The sequence below is a fragment of the Hyperolius riggenbachi genome, chromosome 11, assembly GCF_040937935.1.
Source record: "Hyperolius riggenbachi isolate aHypRig1 chromosome 11, aHypRig1.pri, whole genome shotgun sequence".
Classification (NCBI taxonomy): domain Eukaryota; kingdom Metazoa; phylum Chordata; class Amphibia; order Anura; family Hyperoliidae; genus Hyperolius; species Hyperolius riggenbachi.
In genome coordinates this window covers 60,392,659-60,407,462 of record NC_090656.1, presented here as the reverse complement: position 1 = coordinate 60,407,462, position 14,804 = coordinate 60,392,659, and the positions used below count along the sequence as shown (strand labels likewise).

The following is a 14,804-nucleotide window of genomic DNA, read 5'->3' as shown; positions in this document are numbered from 1 at the left end:
TAGACAGATTCAGGGCAAGGAGAGGCAATTTAAACAAAAATGCACATGTAAAGGAATGCTGGGGCTGCCTCCTTTATAGTAACTCTCTCTGCACAGAGAAAATGTATCAAACTAGGAGGAAGATTTGAGTAAAACTGACTAAGGGCCTTTTTTTCATTACTCTGCGAGTTACGATTTGATTCTGATCACGAGGTACGTTAAACCAATGGAAACTGCAGCAGCAATTTCCATTAGTGCAATCTGATTGCGATGCGATTTGGACAAAGCACAATCGTCATCCTCCTGCATTGTATGCAATTGAGCTGTACTATAAGTATAGTAGCGCAATCGCATAGTGGAAATTGAAGTGCGATTGGGATCGCAAATGCGGTTGCGATCGCATTTCATAGTGGAAAAGAGCCCTAACCGCAATGTTTTTTTCCTGAATTAATGAAAGACTTACTAATAGGTATTAAGTCTGAGCAGAAATCTTTGACACCTTTGGATCAAATGTATGAGAGTTTGGCGGATCCTCATTCTCGCCTTATTCCAGTCCATTCTACTCTTAAGATTAGGATTAAGGAGTGGGATAATCTAGGAAAAGTTTTTTTTGGCCCAGATCATTATCTAAATGTTGTTTTTTCTCCTGAAGATCAGGGTTTTGGGGAACCCCGCCTAAATTAGATTCATATTTTTCAAGGGTATCAAACAAAACTGACCTACTTTTTTGAGGATTTCTGGGAAATTTTGAATGATTTCCCTAAAGTTTGGAATGCTTCCAATTATCTAGTGGACGCTTCAGATGATACGGTTAAACTTATGGCCAGAACTACGGCATTAGTTAATTCAGCCAGAAGAGGTGTATGGGTAAAAACTTGGAATGATGACAATTCTTCAAAATCAAGTTATGTGGTGTACCTTGTGAAGGGGGTCTGCTGTTTGAGTCAGTTAGACAACCCTCTAAACAGAACGGCAGACACACATTAAAAAAAAAAAAAAAAAAAAAAAAGTATTCCTGTTAAAGGAATTCTATCGATTCACATATTTTCAATTGACACAGGAATTGTTGGGAAGTGTTGCTAAGTACTGGTGTATACATTTTAGTAGCAACCTCTTTGTTTACTGTTATCAAAATGCTTTCAAACTTTACTGACAAAACTGACTCTGAGCCATGAGGAAAGGGGAAATTCCCCTCACACTTGATCAGATAACTCTGTGTAACTGTGTGTGACAGAGAGAACAGCTGCAGCTTCTGTGTCCTGTTTCGGACTGAAGTGTCTGTAGAGAGCAGAGGAAATGTAACTAATTGTTACAGCTTTTCATACTGTTTTTTGCTTTCAGAGTTTGTTTGATATTTGCTTTCTGTAGTCCGATATGCAACTCTGGCTGTGCATTGAAGTAGACACCCCTTCTGCAATTGATTTGTCCCAATATAGCTAATCCTACCCTCAGTAAATTACAGCTTTTGCCTCTGATATTTAACATGAAAGGTAGGAAAATGTTTACACAGCAACTTAGACATTATTTGTACATTGTCATTTTAGAACACTTGGGTATCGATAGTATTCCTTTAAGAAAGGACCTTTTCAAAGTAAACGGTCCTTTCGTCCCTCCTTCTAAGAATAAGTCAGATCCCTAGTCCTCTAAGGGCAGGAGATGGGCTCTCTAGAAGTCACAGAAGCCTAAGGGCCTGTTCAGACTGCACACGTTTCCAGCTGCGTTTTGGAAACGCGTGCAGAAGGCCAACACGCACGACATCAGACAGTGCACAGAGTGCACTGTCTGATGTTCACACTGCATGCGTTCCGGACCTGTGCGGTCCGGGAACGCATGCTGCACGCAGATTTAGCAAAAACGCGCGGCTGTCCCATTCACTTTTCAGTGATGGGATCAGCCACGCAACGCATGCAAACACGGATGGCGTGCGTTCGTACGCGTTGCGTTCCGCATGCGTGGCCGTCCGCGTTTGTAATGTGAACCGGCCCTAAGTCCAACTTCACTTTTACCAAGAAGTCAGATAAGCAATGACGCTAGTATTCCAGTGAGATGGAGAATTGCAAATTTCAAAACATGGCAACTACAGTGCACAAAATATTGGTTATTTAGGCTTCTTTCACAGTGGGACGTTACGGGCGCAGGTTAGAGCAGCTTGTAACGCAGCCCAGCTCACAGTAATGACAAATCAATGGGCTGTTCACAGTGCCCACGTTGTGTTACACTCTAACGCTGGACGTTTAAAGAAAGTGCATCATGCTGTGCGTTATACACGGTTTTAGCCGCATTAGACTGTTTGCATATGCTCAATAATGTGTGTTTTTTGTTTTTTCTTGCAGGAGAGGAGGGGAGAGTCCGCTGTTGTGGCCAGCCACATGACTAATTAATATGCACTGCAGTGTTAACTTCCTGGAGCGGCCGCTTATTGGCTGGCAGGACCACGTGATGCGGAGTTTTCCGATCACGTGCTCTCCAGTCTTTTGCCGCATGCGCCGTTTTCGTCCGATAGTATGCGTCAAAAAGTACGCATCACAGACCCATCAGGAGACGCATAACGTGGCTCTAAATAGCATCCAACTTCAAAGCTCACATGCGTTGCGTTGGGGGCACGTTATGTGAACTTAGCGTCGCATCTAACGCAACGTCTTAGTGGGAAAGAGCCCTTAAGGTGTTTTTTTTTTTGGAGGGATACAGAATAGAGTTCAGCCAGCCTCCTTTTAAGAGCTTTTGCATTACTCCCCGCTTGCAGGACCAAATAAAGTTTTCAGCCCTACAATCGAAAGTCCTTTCCCTGTTTAGAAAAAAAAAGGGTAATTCGAGAAGTACCGAAATGTCAGAGGACAGGGATTCTATTGCCCTGTGTTTTTTCTAGTAAAGGAGCTACAGGGAAATTATCAGTTCATACTAAATTTAAAGAGTCTAAACCAGAAGGTAAAATACAGAAAATTCAGGATGGATTTGATCTATTATTCATCTCTTACAGAAGGACGATTTCCTAGCCTTTCTAGACTGAAAAGATGCGTATCTTCAATTACCGATACATCTGTCTTCTCAATAATACTTAAGGTTTGCCATCCAGATGGAGGAAGAGGTAAGAATGTATCAGTTTAATGCTTTGCCCTTCGGATTATCCTCAGCTCCAGGGTTGTTTATGAAGGTAATGTCTGGGGTTCTGGCTACACTTAGACAGAGAAAGGTTAACATTTTGGGTTACCTTGATTTTCTGTTTTGGGGGACATCTCCCAATTCGGTAAGAGATCAGATTGTTACGACAGTAGTCTTACTACAAGATCTAGGTTGGATCATTAATTGGGAGAAATCTTCCTTAATTAAATCCTACACAGATTACGGTATACATTTGTTTGGGCTATTTCATTAGCATATCAGACACAGGGGGAGCAATTCAATTCTATCATGGCTCATTTCACAAGAGGAATTTCGACTTCTTGGGCAGAGAGGGCAGGGGCCTCTATAGATCAGATTTGCAGAGCTGCGACCTGGTCAAGTCACAATACGTTTGTAAAGCACTATTGCCTTAATGTATCTGTCTCTGCAGGTTTATCCTTCAGAAGGAAAGTTTTGCAAGCTGTGGTCCCACCCTAAGGTTTTAACTCTTGTATATCGTCTCATCCAGGGGTGCTGTCCGAAATGACGTTCTGGGAAAGACCACTTTACTTACGGTAAAGTCTTTTCCAGTAGTCATGAGGACAGCACCCCTGCAACCCGCCCTTATTTGGGTAGGAAAGAGAAATAAGTTTGTGTAAGCATCATTAAATGTCCGTGTCATCTTTTTATTAACTGAGGTACTGTGGCAGGTGTAGTATCTTATATGTGGCTGCCTATTGCTTATGCAAATTCTTCTTTTAACAGTTTCCTGTCCACAGTGGGGAGGGAGACAAGTCTCATCCAGGGGTGCTGTCCTCATGACTACTGGAAAAGACTTTACCGTAAGTAAAGTGGTCTTTACGGTAATTCAATAAAAACAAACGGTTGTCCGGAAATATTTCGTGATTTATTTATTTTTTACGAGCAATAAATCCGATCGGATTTCCGGTTTATATTCGATAAGTTGATTGGGAGTTGTGGATTTTTTTACTGAGCAATTTTTATGAAAATTGAATGGTGTAAGGTAGATTGTCAATTTTATCAACCACTTAAACCCTCGGTCGTTTTCACTTTATGCATCCGAGCAATGTTCACCTCCCATTCATTAGCCTATAACTTTATCACTACTTATCGCAATGAACTGATCTATATCTTGTTTTTTTCCGCTAGTATAGTGCCCCAGTTTAGCTAGTAAAGTGCCCCAGTTTAGCTAGTAAAGTGCCCCAGTTTAGCTAGTAAAGTGCCCCAGTTTAGCTAGTAAAGTGCCCCAGTTTAGCTAGTAAAGTGCCCCAGTTTAGCTAGTAAAGTGCCCCAGTTTAGCTAGTAAAGTGCCCCAGTTTAGCTAGTAAAGTGCCCCAGTTTAGCTAGTAAAGTGCCCCAGTTTAGCTAGTAAAGTGCCCCAGTTTAGCTAGTAAAGTGCCCCAGTTTAGCTAGTAAAGTGCCCCAGTTTAGCTAGTATAGTGCCCCAGTTTAGCTAGTAAAGTGCCCCAGTTTAGCTAGTAAAGTGCCCCAGTTTAGCTAGTATAGTGCCCCAGTTTAGCTAGTAAAGTGCTCAGTATAGCTAGCTGGTCCGTGGGTCCCCTGCTCCCCCCGGGGCCGCTGCTATTACCTGCCTGCATCTTCTATTCCCCTCTCCGTGCTTGTTAACATTCACAGCAGCGCGCAAGGGCGCTGACACTGTGACGAGCGGCGAGCCAGGAAAGAGCGGTTCCCATAGTAACAGGAAGCCGCACTCTTTCCTGCCTCGTCACAGTAGCAGCGCCGGGCGCGCTGCTGTGAATGTTTACAAGTACGGAGAGGGGAATAGAAGATGCGGGCAGGTAATAGCAGCGGCGGCGTCTGTGGGGGGAGCGGGGGACCCGCTGACCAACATGACTCGCGTACAAGCCGACCCCCCAACTTTTGGCCCCCTTTTTGGGGGTCAAAAATTCGGCTTGTATGCAAGTATATACGGTATTTCATCTTTACATAGATATTTAAAATGTTTAGACCCTTAGGTAAATTTTTTTTTTTTTTTTTATTAAACATTTTTTGTGGGTATTTTTGGGAGGGTGGGATGTAAATAGTATTTGTTTGGGGTAAATATATGTGTGTTTTTATTTATTTTTTTTACTTTTTTTTTTTTTTTTTTTAATTTTTTTTATTGTAGTTTTACTTTTTGGCCACACGATAGCAACCTTGAGTTTGTTTACATGACGTCACTCTAAGCGTACGCTTTTTCTGCGGGGGAAAGGAATCAGTGATTGGGCACCATAGTCCGATTCATTTATTCCTGGGCTAACGAACCGTGGGCCGGAAGCGCACATGCACGCGCGCGATCGGCCGCGGGAGCGCACATGTCCTCCTTGACGTAGAACTACGTCAAGGAGGACAAAGTGGTTAATATATACACCCAAGCAATTAAGAGTTCTCAATAATTGGTGTGTGCGTGGCACATTGGTTAGCTTTTTAATGTTTCAATCAATCAGAAAAATTGATTGTAATCCTTGAATTGAAAAGAAATTTAAAAACGTGTATGGTATTTGGCCACCTTTAAAACATGAGCCGTTCCTTTGCAAGTTTCTGCTTCTGAGCTATGACAGCGTACAAGAGTAATCCCTTTATAGCTGCATGCTTCCTCTAGTCTCTCTGATTCTCTGTATCAGGCTATAGATGTGCACAGCTAAAGGGTTACAGGGAAACCTCCTATGAATGTGCCCTGCTCTTGCATCTGTGTTTTGTTTACTTTCTGCTTTCCCGCCCGGCAGTACATTGGTACTAATGGAATGAGGAGTAGGATGGGGTGCCTCCTTTTGCCTTTTCATTTTACAGAATAGCTGATTGTTAGTTACAGACAGCTGAACATCTCACTTGTCTTACCAAATGCTGTAATCTTTGGGAATTTATATTTATTGGGGTATTCTCTGCACAACTTGGTAATCTTGGAAACTCACTAGTCGGTAATTTCTGATTTTCATGCTCTAACAACTAGTGAATTGTCATTCGACAAAATGTTTGGCAAAATCAGCTGTTTTCTGCTTTACTGAATGCAGTAATGCTCTATGACTCCATTTGTGTTACTGCCATTACTTGTGGTAGTGTGTGGCATGGCTTCACTTTGTGAATTGGGTAGGTGGTGCGTGAGTGCAGTTCACTGCTGCAGCACTGCTGGGAGGACCTGTTCACACTGCTGGGAGGACCTGTTAACATGCACTGCTTGGCACCGATGGCTATAATATTGTGCAGCTTGTCCCAGTGCAATATACAGAAATCTAGTCATGTGTCTGCTGTGTTAGGTCAGGCCATTTTGGTTGCACCTTCCTGTGACTAATGGGAACAGGGATTTGTGCAGGAATCCAAGGATCAGGCTTTTGGATTGCAGACTGGCTATGCAGAAAGCAACACTATCTTAGTTTATGCCTGGAGTTATACTTTAGTACAGTGATCTTCACACTTGGCTCTCCAGCTGTTAAGGAACTACAAGTCGCACAATGCATTGCAGGAGTCTGACAGCCACAGTTATGATTCATAAAGGAAATGCATTGTGGGGCTTGTAGTTCCCTAACAGCTGGAGAGTCAAGTTTGCAGATCAATGCTTTAGTAGAATGCTACATAATTTGTTAATCTAAAGCAACCCCTTTAGGTCAATAAGGAAGGAAAGAACATTGATGACAAATATTCAGGTGTTTTTACAAGTTTTTATCTTTGTATAAACCACTACTGAAAAACACACCTAAGGCCTGGGCAGGGCTATGGAGTTTGTACGAAAAGCATCTGACTCCTCAGTTTATGAAACCTCCGACTTCAGCTACCCAAAATCGCTCCGAGCCTGTGACCCACTACAGGTGGTTCGCTGAATCATGGGAGTGCTGCAGTTTTACCGCAATTCCCGGAACTCAATGTGTAGAAGAAATAGAAATCCTGACAAATATGCGGCTGCACCATTTATAAATCAATACAAAAGTTTATTAAATGCTGTAACATACATTCAAACCATTTAAAACATGCCTTGAGAACATGAACACCACCACAACAATATTAATCTATGCACTGTGTGTATGCTCAAAGCCCATAACCATGGGGATATAAATCCTATATAAAGTGCAAGATGTGGCAATGTAACCAGATGATGGATATACTTTACATGATCCAGGATAGAGGGTCCTCAGGTACAAGGTGAAAGCAACCAAGAATGGAGGGTGGAAGGAGGCACACAAGACGCAGTTCCTGGAACTATCGTGATTTGGCTACTTTAGCTCCCAAAACGCTGCTAGCGGGACCACCGGCATAGGAATCCACTCATGTAGCACTTTAATGATTGGCAAGCTCTTCAAATGCCTGCTTAGTGGGTCCCAGGCCTTATAAAAAATGACAGACAGGTCTGTCACTGCCCGTTGCATTCACTTGGACTGAGTAGATTATTCCGATGGGAGGAGGGACTGTCGGTTGCGCTGTATATCAACATTAATGTGGCTTTTTTTTTTTTTTGCCGTTTACTAGGGTGATTTGGGTCCTTTCAATCCCGGTTTGCCTGTCCAAGTTCCTCTATGGATGGCCATCAATCTTAAGCAGAGGCAGAAATGTCGGATAGTCCCCCCTGCGTGGATGGATGTTGGTAAGTGAATCTTGTAACTGTGAGTAGATGCTGCTTGGGTAACGTCTAAACAAGATAATTCTGCTCTCAGCACAAGCAATGATACATTTGCTCTGTACAGGTTAGTCCTTTTTACCATGCTCTGTAACTCATGGTCTAAAGGTCTGTGAGTTCCCACGGGTGCCTGCCAGAGTTGGGCCTCGTTCACATCAGGGACGTTTCTGTGCGCTTTCCACAGCGCACTGCCCTGTGTGTACAGCAAGGTATTGATTTTTCCATGTAACTAAATGAAGCTGGTTCACATCTATGCGCTGCGCTGAGCAGCGTTACGAAAACGTAGGGTTGCATGCATTTCTGTGCGCTGAGCTGTAAAGCGCACATCAATGCAAGTGAATGGGTGCGCTTTTTTAGCGCATAGAAGCACATGCGGTTTTTACCCCTAATTGGAGAAAAAAAATACATTTACATACTCCATCAAAGTTTTATTGACAACTGCTGCTGCTACAGTAAGCAAAACTTGCTTTAACCACTTCCGGATTTCGGGTGGTTTGGCTGATCTGTGCTGCGGGGGCTCTTCAGCCTGCAGCACAGATCAGAAATCAAGCAGGGCGATCAGACTCCCACCCCCCCCTTTTTCCCCACTGGGGGGGGATGTCCTGCTGGGGGTGTGTGATCGCCGCCGCGCTGCTGTGCCTAGCGGGGGGGGGGGGGGCTCCTCAAAACCCCCCTCCGCAGCGCTATTCCTCCCTTTGCCTCCTTCCCTCCCTCCCCTTTTCATTATGGGCTGCGGAGGACGGAAATACGTCCTGCGCCGCTTCAGATAGGCTTCAGCCTATCAGATGCCGGCGATCCCCGGCCAATCAGAGGCCGGGGATCGCCGATCTCCTTTACGGTGCTGCTGCGCAGCAGCGCCGTATGTATGTAAACAGCGGGGAAGATGTTCCCCGCGTGTTTACATTTACCCTGCGAGCCGCGATTGGAGGCTCGCAGGGTGTTCACGGAGACACCCTCTGTGAACTGACATGGAACGGCCGCTCCATGGAAACCGCTTCAGGATTCAGGGGCGTACTTATGCGTACGCAGAATCCTGAAGTGGTTAAAGAAGCGCAGCACAACGCACAAACGCGCACTAAAGCGCATGCGGTTTTTACCGCGGGTTTTAATACGTTTTTCAGCTCATCAGATGTGAACGAGGCCTTAAGGTGGCCACTAACAGTCCAATTTCTAGCGAAAAATCATTAGAGCGATCAGAAATTCTGATCCAACGAAAAATCGTTCACTACACCATCAACTAACCAATTATTGCTTCCTATCTATCACGACCAACAAGAAAATCCAAATTTTGATTCGACGTAAATTCAATCGGACGATTGTTTTTATAATCGTTCACTATCGATTGTGCCCATCAACTGAGATTATTTACAACCAATCCGATCAGAATTTCTGATCGCTCAAACGATTTTCAGCTAAAAATTGGACCGTTAGTGGCCAGCTTAACCTTCCTGGCGGTAAGCCCGAGCTGAGCTCGGGCTATGCCGCCGGAAGGCACCGCTCAGGCCCCGCTGGGCCGATTTGCATAATTTTTTTTTTCCTGCACGCAGCTAGCACTTTGCTAGCTGCGTGCAGTGCCCGATCGCCGCCGCTACCCGCCGATCCGCCGCTATCCGTCGCGCCGCAGCCGCCCCCCCCCCCCCCCCCCCCCCCAGACCCCGTGCGCTGCCTGGCCAATCAGTGCCAGGCAGCTCTATGGGGTGGATCGGAATCCCCTATGACGTCACGACGTCGGTGACGTCATCCCGCCCCGTCGCCATGGCGACGGGGGAAGCCCTCCAGGAGATCCCGTTCTTTGAACGGGATCTCCTGATCGCCGATCGCTACATGAAAAAAAAAAAAAAAATTAAAAAAAAAGATTTGCTGCCCCCTGGCGATTTTTTTGCAAACCGCCAGGAGGGTTAAGATGGTTAGTGCTGCACATTATGGTTAAGGCTGGTTTCACACCAGGACGTTGCGTTTTATCGGACGTTAAGGTTGCATAACGTGCCCCTAACGCAACGCCTGGTGCTCTCTGATGCGGACGTTAGAGTGAGCCGCGTTGTGCAGCTCACTCTGGCGTCCGTGATGCCGTGATACGTGCTCTTGGACGCATGCGGCATCACGTGGTCCCGCACGGCCAATCGCCGCCCAGAGCGGCCGCTCCAGGAAGTAAAGACTGCACGTCACTGAGTGCAGTGAATATTAATTAGCCATGTGCCTGGCCGCTCTCCGCTCCTCCCCAGCAATACTGAGCATGTGCAAGCAGTCTAACACGGCTCTGCCGCTTAGAAAGTACTGCATGCAGTACGTTGTCTTATGGCGCAGCATTACTAAGTAACGCGACGTGGGCACTGTGAACAGCCCATTGATTTTTCATTGCTGTGCGGTGGGGTGCGTTACAGGCTGCTCTAACGTGCGCCTGTAACGTCCCACTGTGAAACCAGCCTAAGGGATGAAATATCCCTAAATTTCCTGCAGCAGTTGAAATCCGTATAGAAAGGCCCTAAGGCAGCTGATGCGTTAAAAGAAGTTTCTTTTAGGAGAAATTCACGACCAGTAGTGATGTGATTTGAACGTAACAATCTGATTGCAGATTTTGAAATATTGCACAGGGATCAGACTCGGGGCAACAGCACTTTTATGGGATCATTTTTAATTAGGCACTGTAGTGACATATAGCAGTACTAGGCATTAGGCCAATTTGTTTAACAGGCGCTAGGTTAGTGTTGCACCTGCGGCCCCAAGTGCCCTGCATGCACGCCGTGCGGCCCTGCACAGTTTGGCACCACACACAGATGCAAGTGGACGCAGGATGCAGCAAATTATTCAGGATACCTTCTTTTCAGAATGTAAATCAGAAAGGAGAGATTTTACAATGTGCAAACTCTTTATGAATAAATAAAGTGTAGAGAAATCTCTCTGCACTTTACAATCTTTAATGTAACCTTGAAAGATTACCTGAGGTGACATAATGAGATAGACCTGTGTATGTACAGTGCCTAGCACACAAATAACTAGGCTGTGTTCCTTTTTTTCTTTCTCTGCCTGAAAGAGTTAATCAGGTATGCAAGTGGCAGTTCCTGTGTGAGTCAGGACTGGGTCAGACTACAGAGTGACCTTCACTGATAAGAAATTACAACTATAAAACACTTTCCTAGCAGAAAATGGCTTCTAAAGCAGGAAAGAGATAAAATTGGTCAATAGGTCATAGATTTTAGCTGGCATGCTTCAATGAATGTGTCATTAACCACTTGAGGACCACAGTCTTTTCGACCCTTAACCTCCCTGGCGTTCTATTAAGATCGCCAGGGGGCAGCGCAGCGCTATTTTTTTTAAATATTTTTTTTTTTCAATCATGTAGCTAGCCTAGCGCTAGCTACATGATGCCCCCCTCCCTTCCGCATCCCTCCCACCCCTCCGATCGCCGCCGGCGCTGTTAGCTATAAGGAAATCCCGTTCTTGAACAGGATTTCCTTTAGGGCTTCCCCCGTCGCCATGGCGACGATCGTGATGACGTCATCCGGAGTCCCGATCCACCCCTCAGTGCTGCCTGGCACTGATTGGCCAGGCTGCGCAGGGGTCTCGGGAGGGGGCCCTTACGCGGCGGGTAGCGGCGCATCGGTGGAGAGTGGCGGTGATATTATACAAAGTGCTTGCTACTTGTTTTTAAAAAAAAAAAAAATTATGTAAATCGGCCCAGCTCAACGTAACAACTCGTCCATACCGCTAAGGAGGTTAAGGACCAGAGCCCTTTTTTCCATTCAGACCACTGCAGCTTAAACTGCGGTTTATTGCTTGGTCATACAACCTACTATCTAAATGAATTTTCCCTCCTTTTCTTGTCACTTTTTTTTGTTTGAAATTTGTCAAATAAAGTAAAATTTCTGTATACATTTTTGTCCAAATGTATTGTGCTACATGTCTTTGATTAAAAAAAAAAAAATCAGTGTATATTTATTGGTTTGGGTAAAAGTTATAGCGTTTACAAACTATGGTGCAAAAAGTGAATTTTCCCATTTTTAAGCATCTCTGACTTTTCTGACCCCCTGTCATGTTTCATGAGGTGCTAAAATTCCAGGATAGTATAAATACCCCCCAAATGACCCCATTTTGGAAAGCAGACATCCCAAAGTATTCACTGAGAAGGCATGGTGAGTTCATAGATTTTATTTTTTGTCACAAGTTAGCGGCAAATGACACTTTGAGACAAAAAAAAAAAAACGTTTTTCCATTTCTGCTAACTTGTGACAAAAAAAAAGAAATCTGCCACGGACTCACCATGCCCCTCTCTGAATACCTTGAAGTGTCTACTTTCCAAAATGGGGTCATTTGTGGGGTGTGTTTACTGTCCTGGCATTTGGGGGGTGCTAAATTGTAAGCACCCCTCTAAAGCCTACAGGTGCTCATTAGACTTTTGGCCCCTTAGTGCAGTTAAGGGGCCCAAAGTCCAATGAGTACCTTTAGGATTTCACAGGTCATTTTGAGACATTTGGTTTCAAGACTACGCCTCACGGTTTAGGGCCCCTAAAATGCCAGGGCAGTTGAGGAACCCCACAAGTGATCCCATTTTAGAAAGACAACATCATAAGGTATTCCGTTAGGTGTATGACGAGTTCATAGAAGATTTTATTTTTTAGTCACAAGTTAGCGGAAATTGTTTTTTTTTTTTTTTCACAAAGTGTCAATTTCCGCTAACTTGTGACAAAAAAAATGGGCTCACTTGTGGGGTTCCTATACTGCCCTGGCATTTTAGGGCCCTAAACAGTGAGGCGTAGTCTTGAAACCAAATGTCTCAAAATGACGGTGAAATCCTAAAGGTACTCATTGGACTTTGGGCCCCTTAGCGCACTTAGGGTGCAAAAAGTTCCACACTTGTGGTATCGCCGTACTCCGGAGTAGTATAATGTGTTTTGCGGTGTATTTTTACATATACCCATGCTGGGTGGGAGAAATATCTCTGTAAATGACAATATTTTTTTTTATTTTTTTTTTTATTTATTTTTTTTTATACACACAATTGTCCATTTATAGAGATATTTCTCCCACCCAGCATGCGTATGTGTAAAAATACACCCCAAGACACATTATACTACTTCTCCTGAGTACAGCGATACCACATGTGTGACACTTTTTTGCAGCCTAGGTACGCTAAGGGGTCCTAGTTCTATTCACAGGTCATTTTGAGGCATTTGGTTTCTAGACTACTCTTCACGGTTTAGGGCCCCTAAAATGCCAGGGCAGTATAGGAACCTCACAAGTGACCCCATTTTAGATTAGACACCCCAAGGTATTCCGTTAGGAGTATTGTGAGTTCATAGAAGATTTTATTTTTTGTCACAAGTTAGTGGAAAATGACACTTTGTGAAAAAAACTATAAAAATCAATTTATTGATTTTACCTTGGGGTGTCTTTTTTTCTAAAATGGGGTCACTTGTGGGGTTCCTATACTGCCCTGGCATTTTAGGGGCCCAAAACCGTTAGGAGTAGTCTGGAAACCAAATGCCTCAAAATGACTGTTCAGGGGTATAATAAGCATCTGCAAATTTTGATGACAGGTGGTCTATGAGGGGGCGAATTTTGTGGAACCGGTCATAAGCAGGGTGGCCTCTTAGATGACAGGTTGTATTGGCACTGAAGTGCAGGAAGCGCAGGATGTTCTCAAATCGTGACATGGCAGCAGAGAACATGGGCATGTGATGTGTTGGGTGCGTAGACCAATAAGACCGCGTAGACCAATAAGACGTTCAGAAACTTGGAGTGGTTTCCACCGAAAAGGCTGGGCATGGTAGCTTCTGGGATTGGCGGTTGCGCATTGTGTGGCATAACGGTTGGTCTCAGCCACAATTAAGTCGTAGAGACCAGCAGTGATCAGAAAAAAAAAATTCTGTCACTGCGGTGGGGCGGGTGAGGGTTTGGCTGGGTGATCAGAAGCCCGCAGATTAGAGGGGGGAAGAGATGCAAGCAATGCACTGGCGAAGTGATCAGGGCTGGGGTCTGAGGGCGTTCTGAGGGTGTGGGCGGGTTATTGAGTGCCCTAGGGGCAGATAGGGGTCTGATCTAATGGGTAGCGGTGACAGGGGGTGATTGATGGGTGATCAGTGGGTGATTAGATGGCAGAACAGATGTAAGCACTTTGGAGGTGATCTGATGGTGTGGGTGATCAGATGCCCGTAAGAGGCATGTTAGGGTCTGATCTGATGGGTGGCAGTGACAGGGTGATTGACGGGTGATTACAGGGCAGGATAGATGTATACAGTACACGGGGGGGGGGGGGGGGGGGAGGTCTGGGGGGGTCTAAGGGTGTTCTGAGGGTGCCCTAGGGCATAGGTTCTCAACGTGTGGTATGCGTACGCCAGGGGGTACTTCTGAGGGTTCTAGGGGGTACTCGGGCTTGATTATACTTAACCAAAAATAACAAATTTAGAGTTTTAGAAAATGATAAATCTTATTTTTAACAGCACCAAATTAGTATTTTAGCTAATTAAAAGCAATAGTAAATGCTTGGAAATGGTTTAGAACCAATTATAATGTACTACGATTAAATATATATTTGTCAAGGGGTACGTGTGATAATGTTTACCATGCTAGGGGGTACTTGGTGAGTACAGGGTTTTAAAAGGGGTACATACCAATAAAATGTTGAGAAACACTGCCCTAGGGGGTAGATAAGGGTCTGATCTGATGGGTAGCAGTGACAGGGGGTGATTGATGGGTGATTGATTGGGTGATCAGTGGGTGATTAAATGGCAGAACAGATGTAAACAATGCACTTTGGAGGTGATTTGAGGGTGGGTCTGCGGGCGATCTGATGGTGTGGGTGATCAGATGCCCGTAAGAGGCAGGTTAGGGTCTGATCTGATGGGTGGCAGTGACAGGTGGTGATTGATGGGTGATTACAGGGGAGGATAGATGTATACAGTACAGTGTGTGTGTGTGTGTTTGTGTGTGTGGTGATCAGGAGCCCCCAGGGGGCAGTCTAGGACCTAATCAAAAAAATAGTGCTGACGGATAGTGATAGGGAGTGATTGATGGGTGATTAGGGGGGTGATTGGGTGTAAACAGGGGTCTGAGGGGTGGGCAGGGGGGGTCTGAGGGGTGCTGGGGGTGGCAGATCAGTGTG

The 14,804-nt window shown here is 44.9% G+C and overlaps 1 protein-coding gene across 1 annotated transcript in view; it reads left to right on the top strand.

Annotated features, from left to right (window-relative positions):
- The window catches only part of GINS2 (GINS complex subunit 2), a 63,761-nt gene that overhangs the window by 25,738 nt on the left and 23,219 nt on the right, over window positions 1–14,804 (top strand). The window contains exon 2 of the mRNA XM_068259582.1: window positions 7,558–7,672. Within this exon, the coding sequence (XP_068115683.1) occupies window positions 7,558–7,672 (115 nt within the window). The remainder of the gene's footprint in view (window positions 1–7,557; window positions 7,673–14,804) is intronic.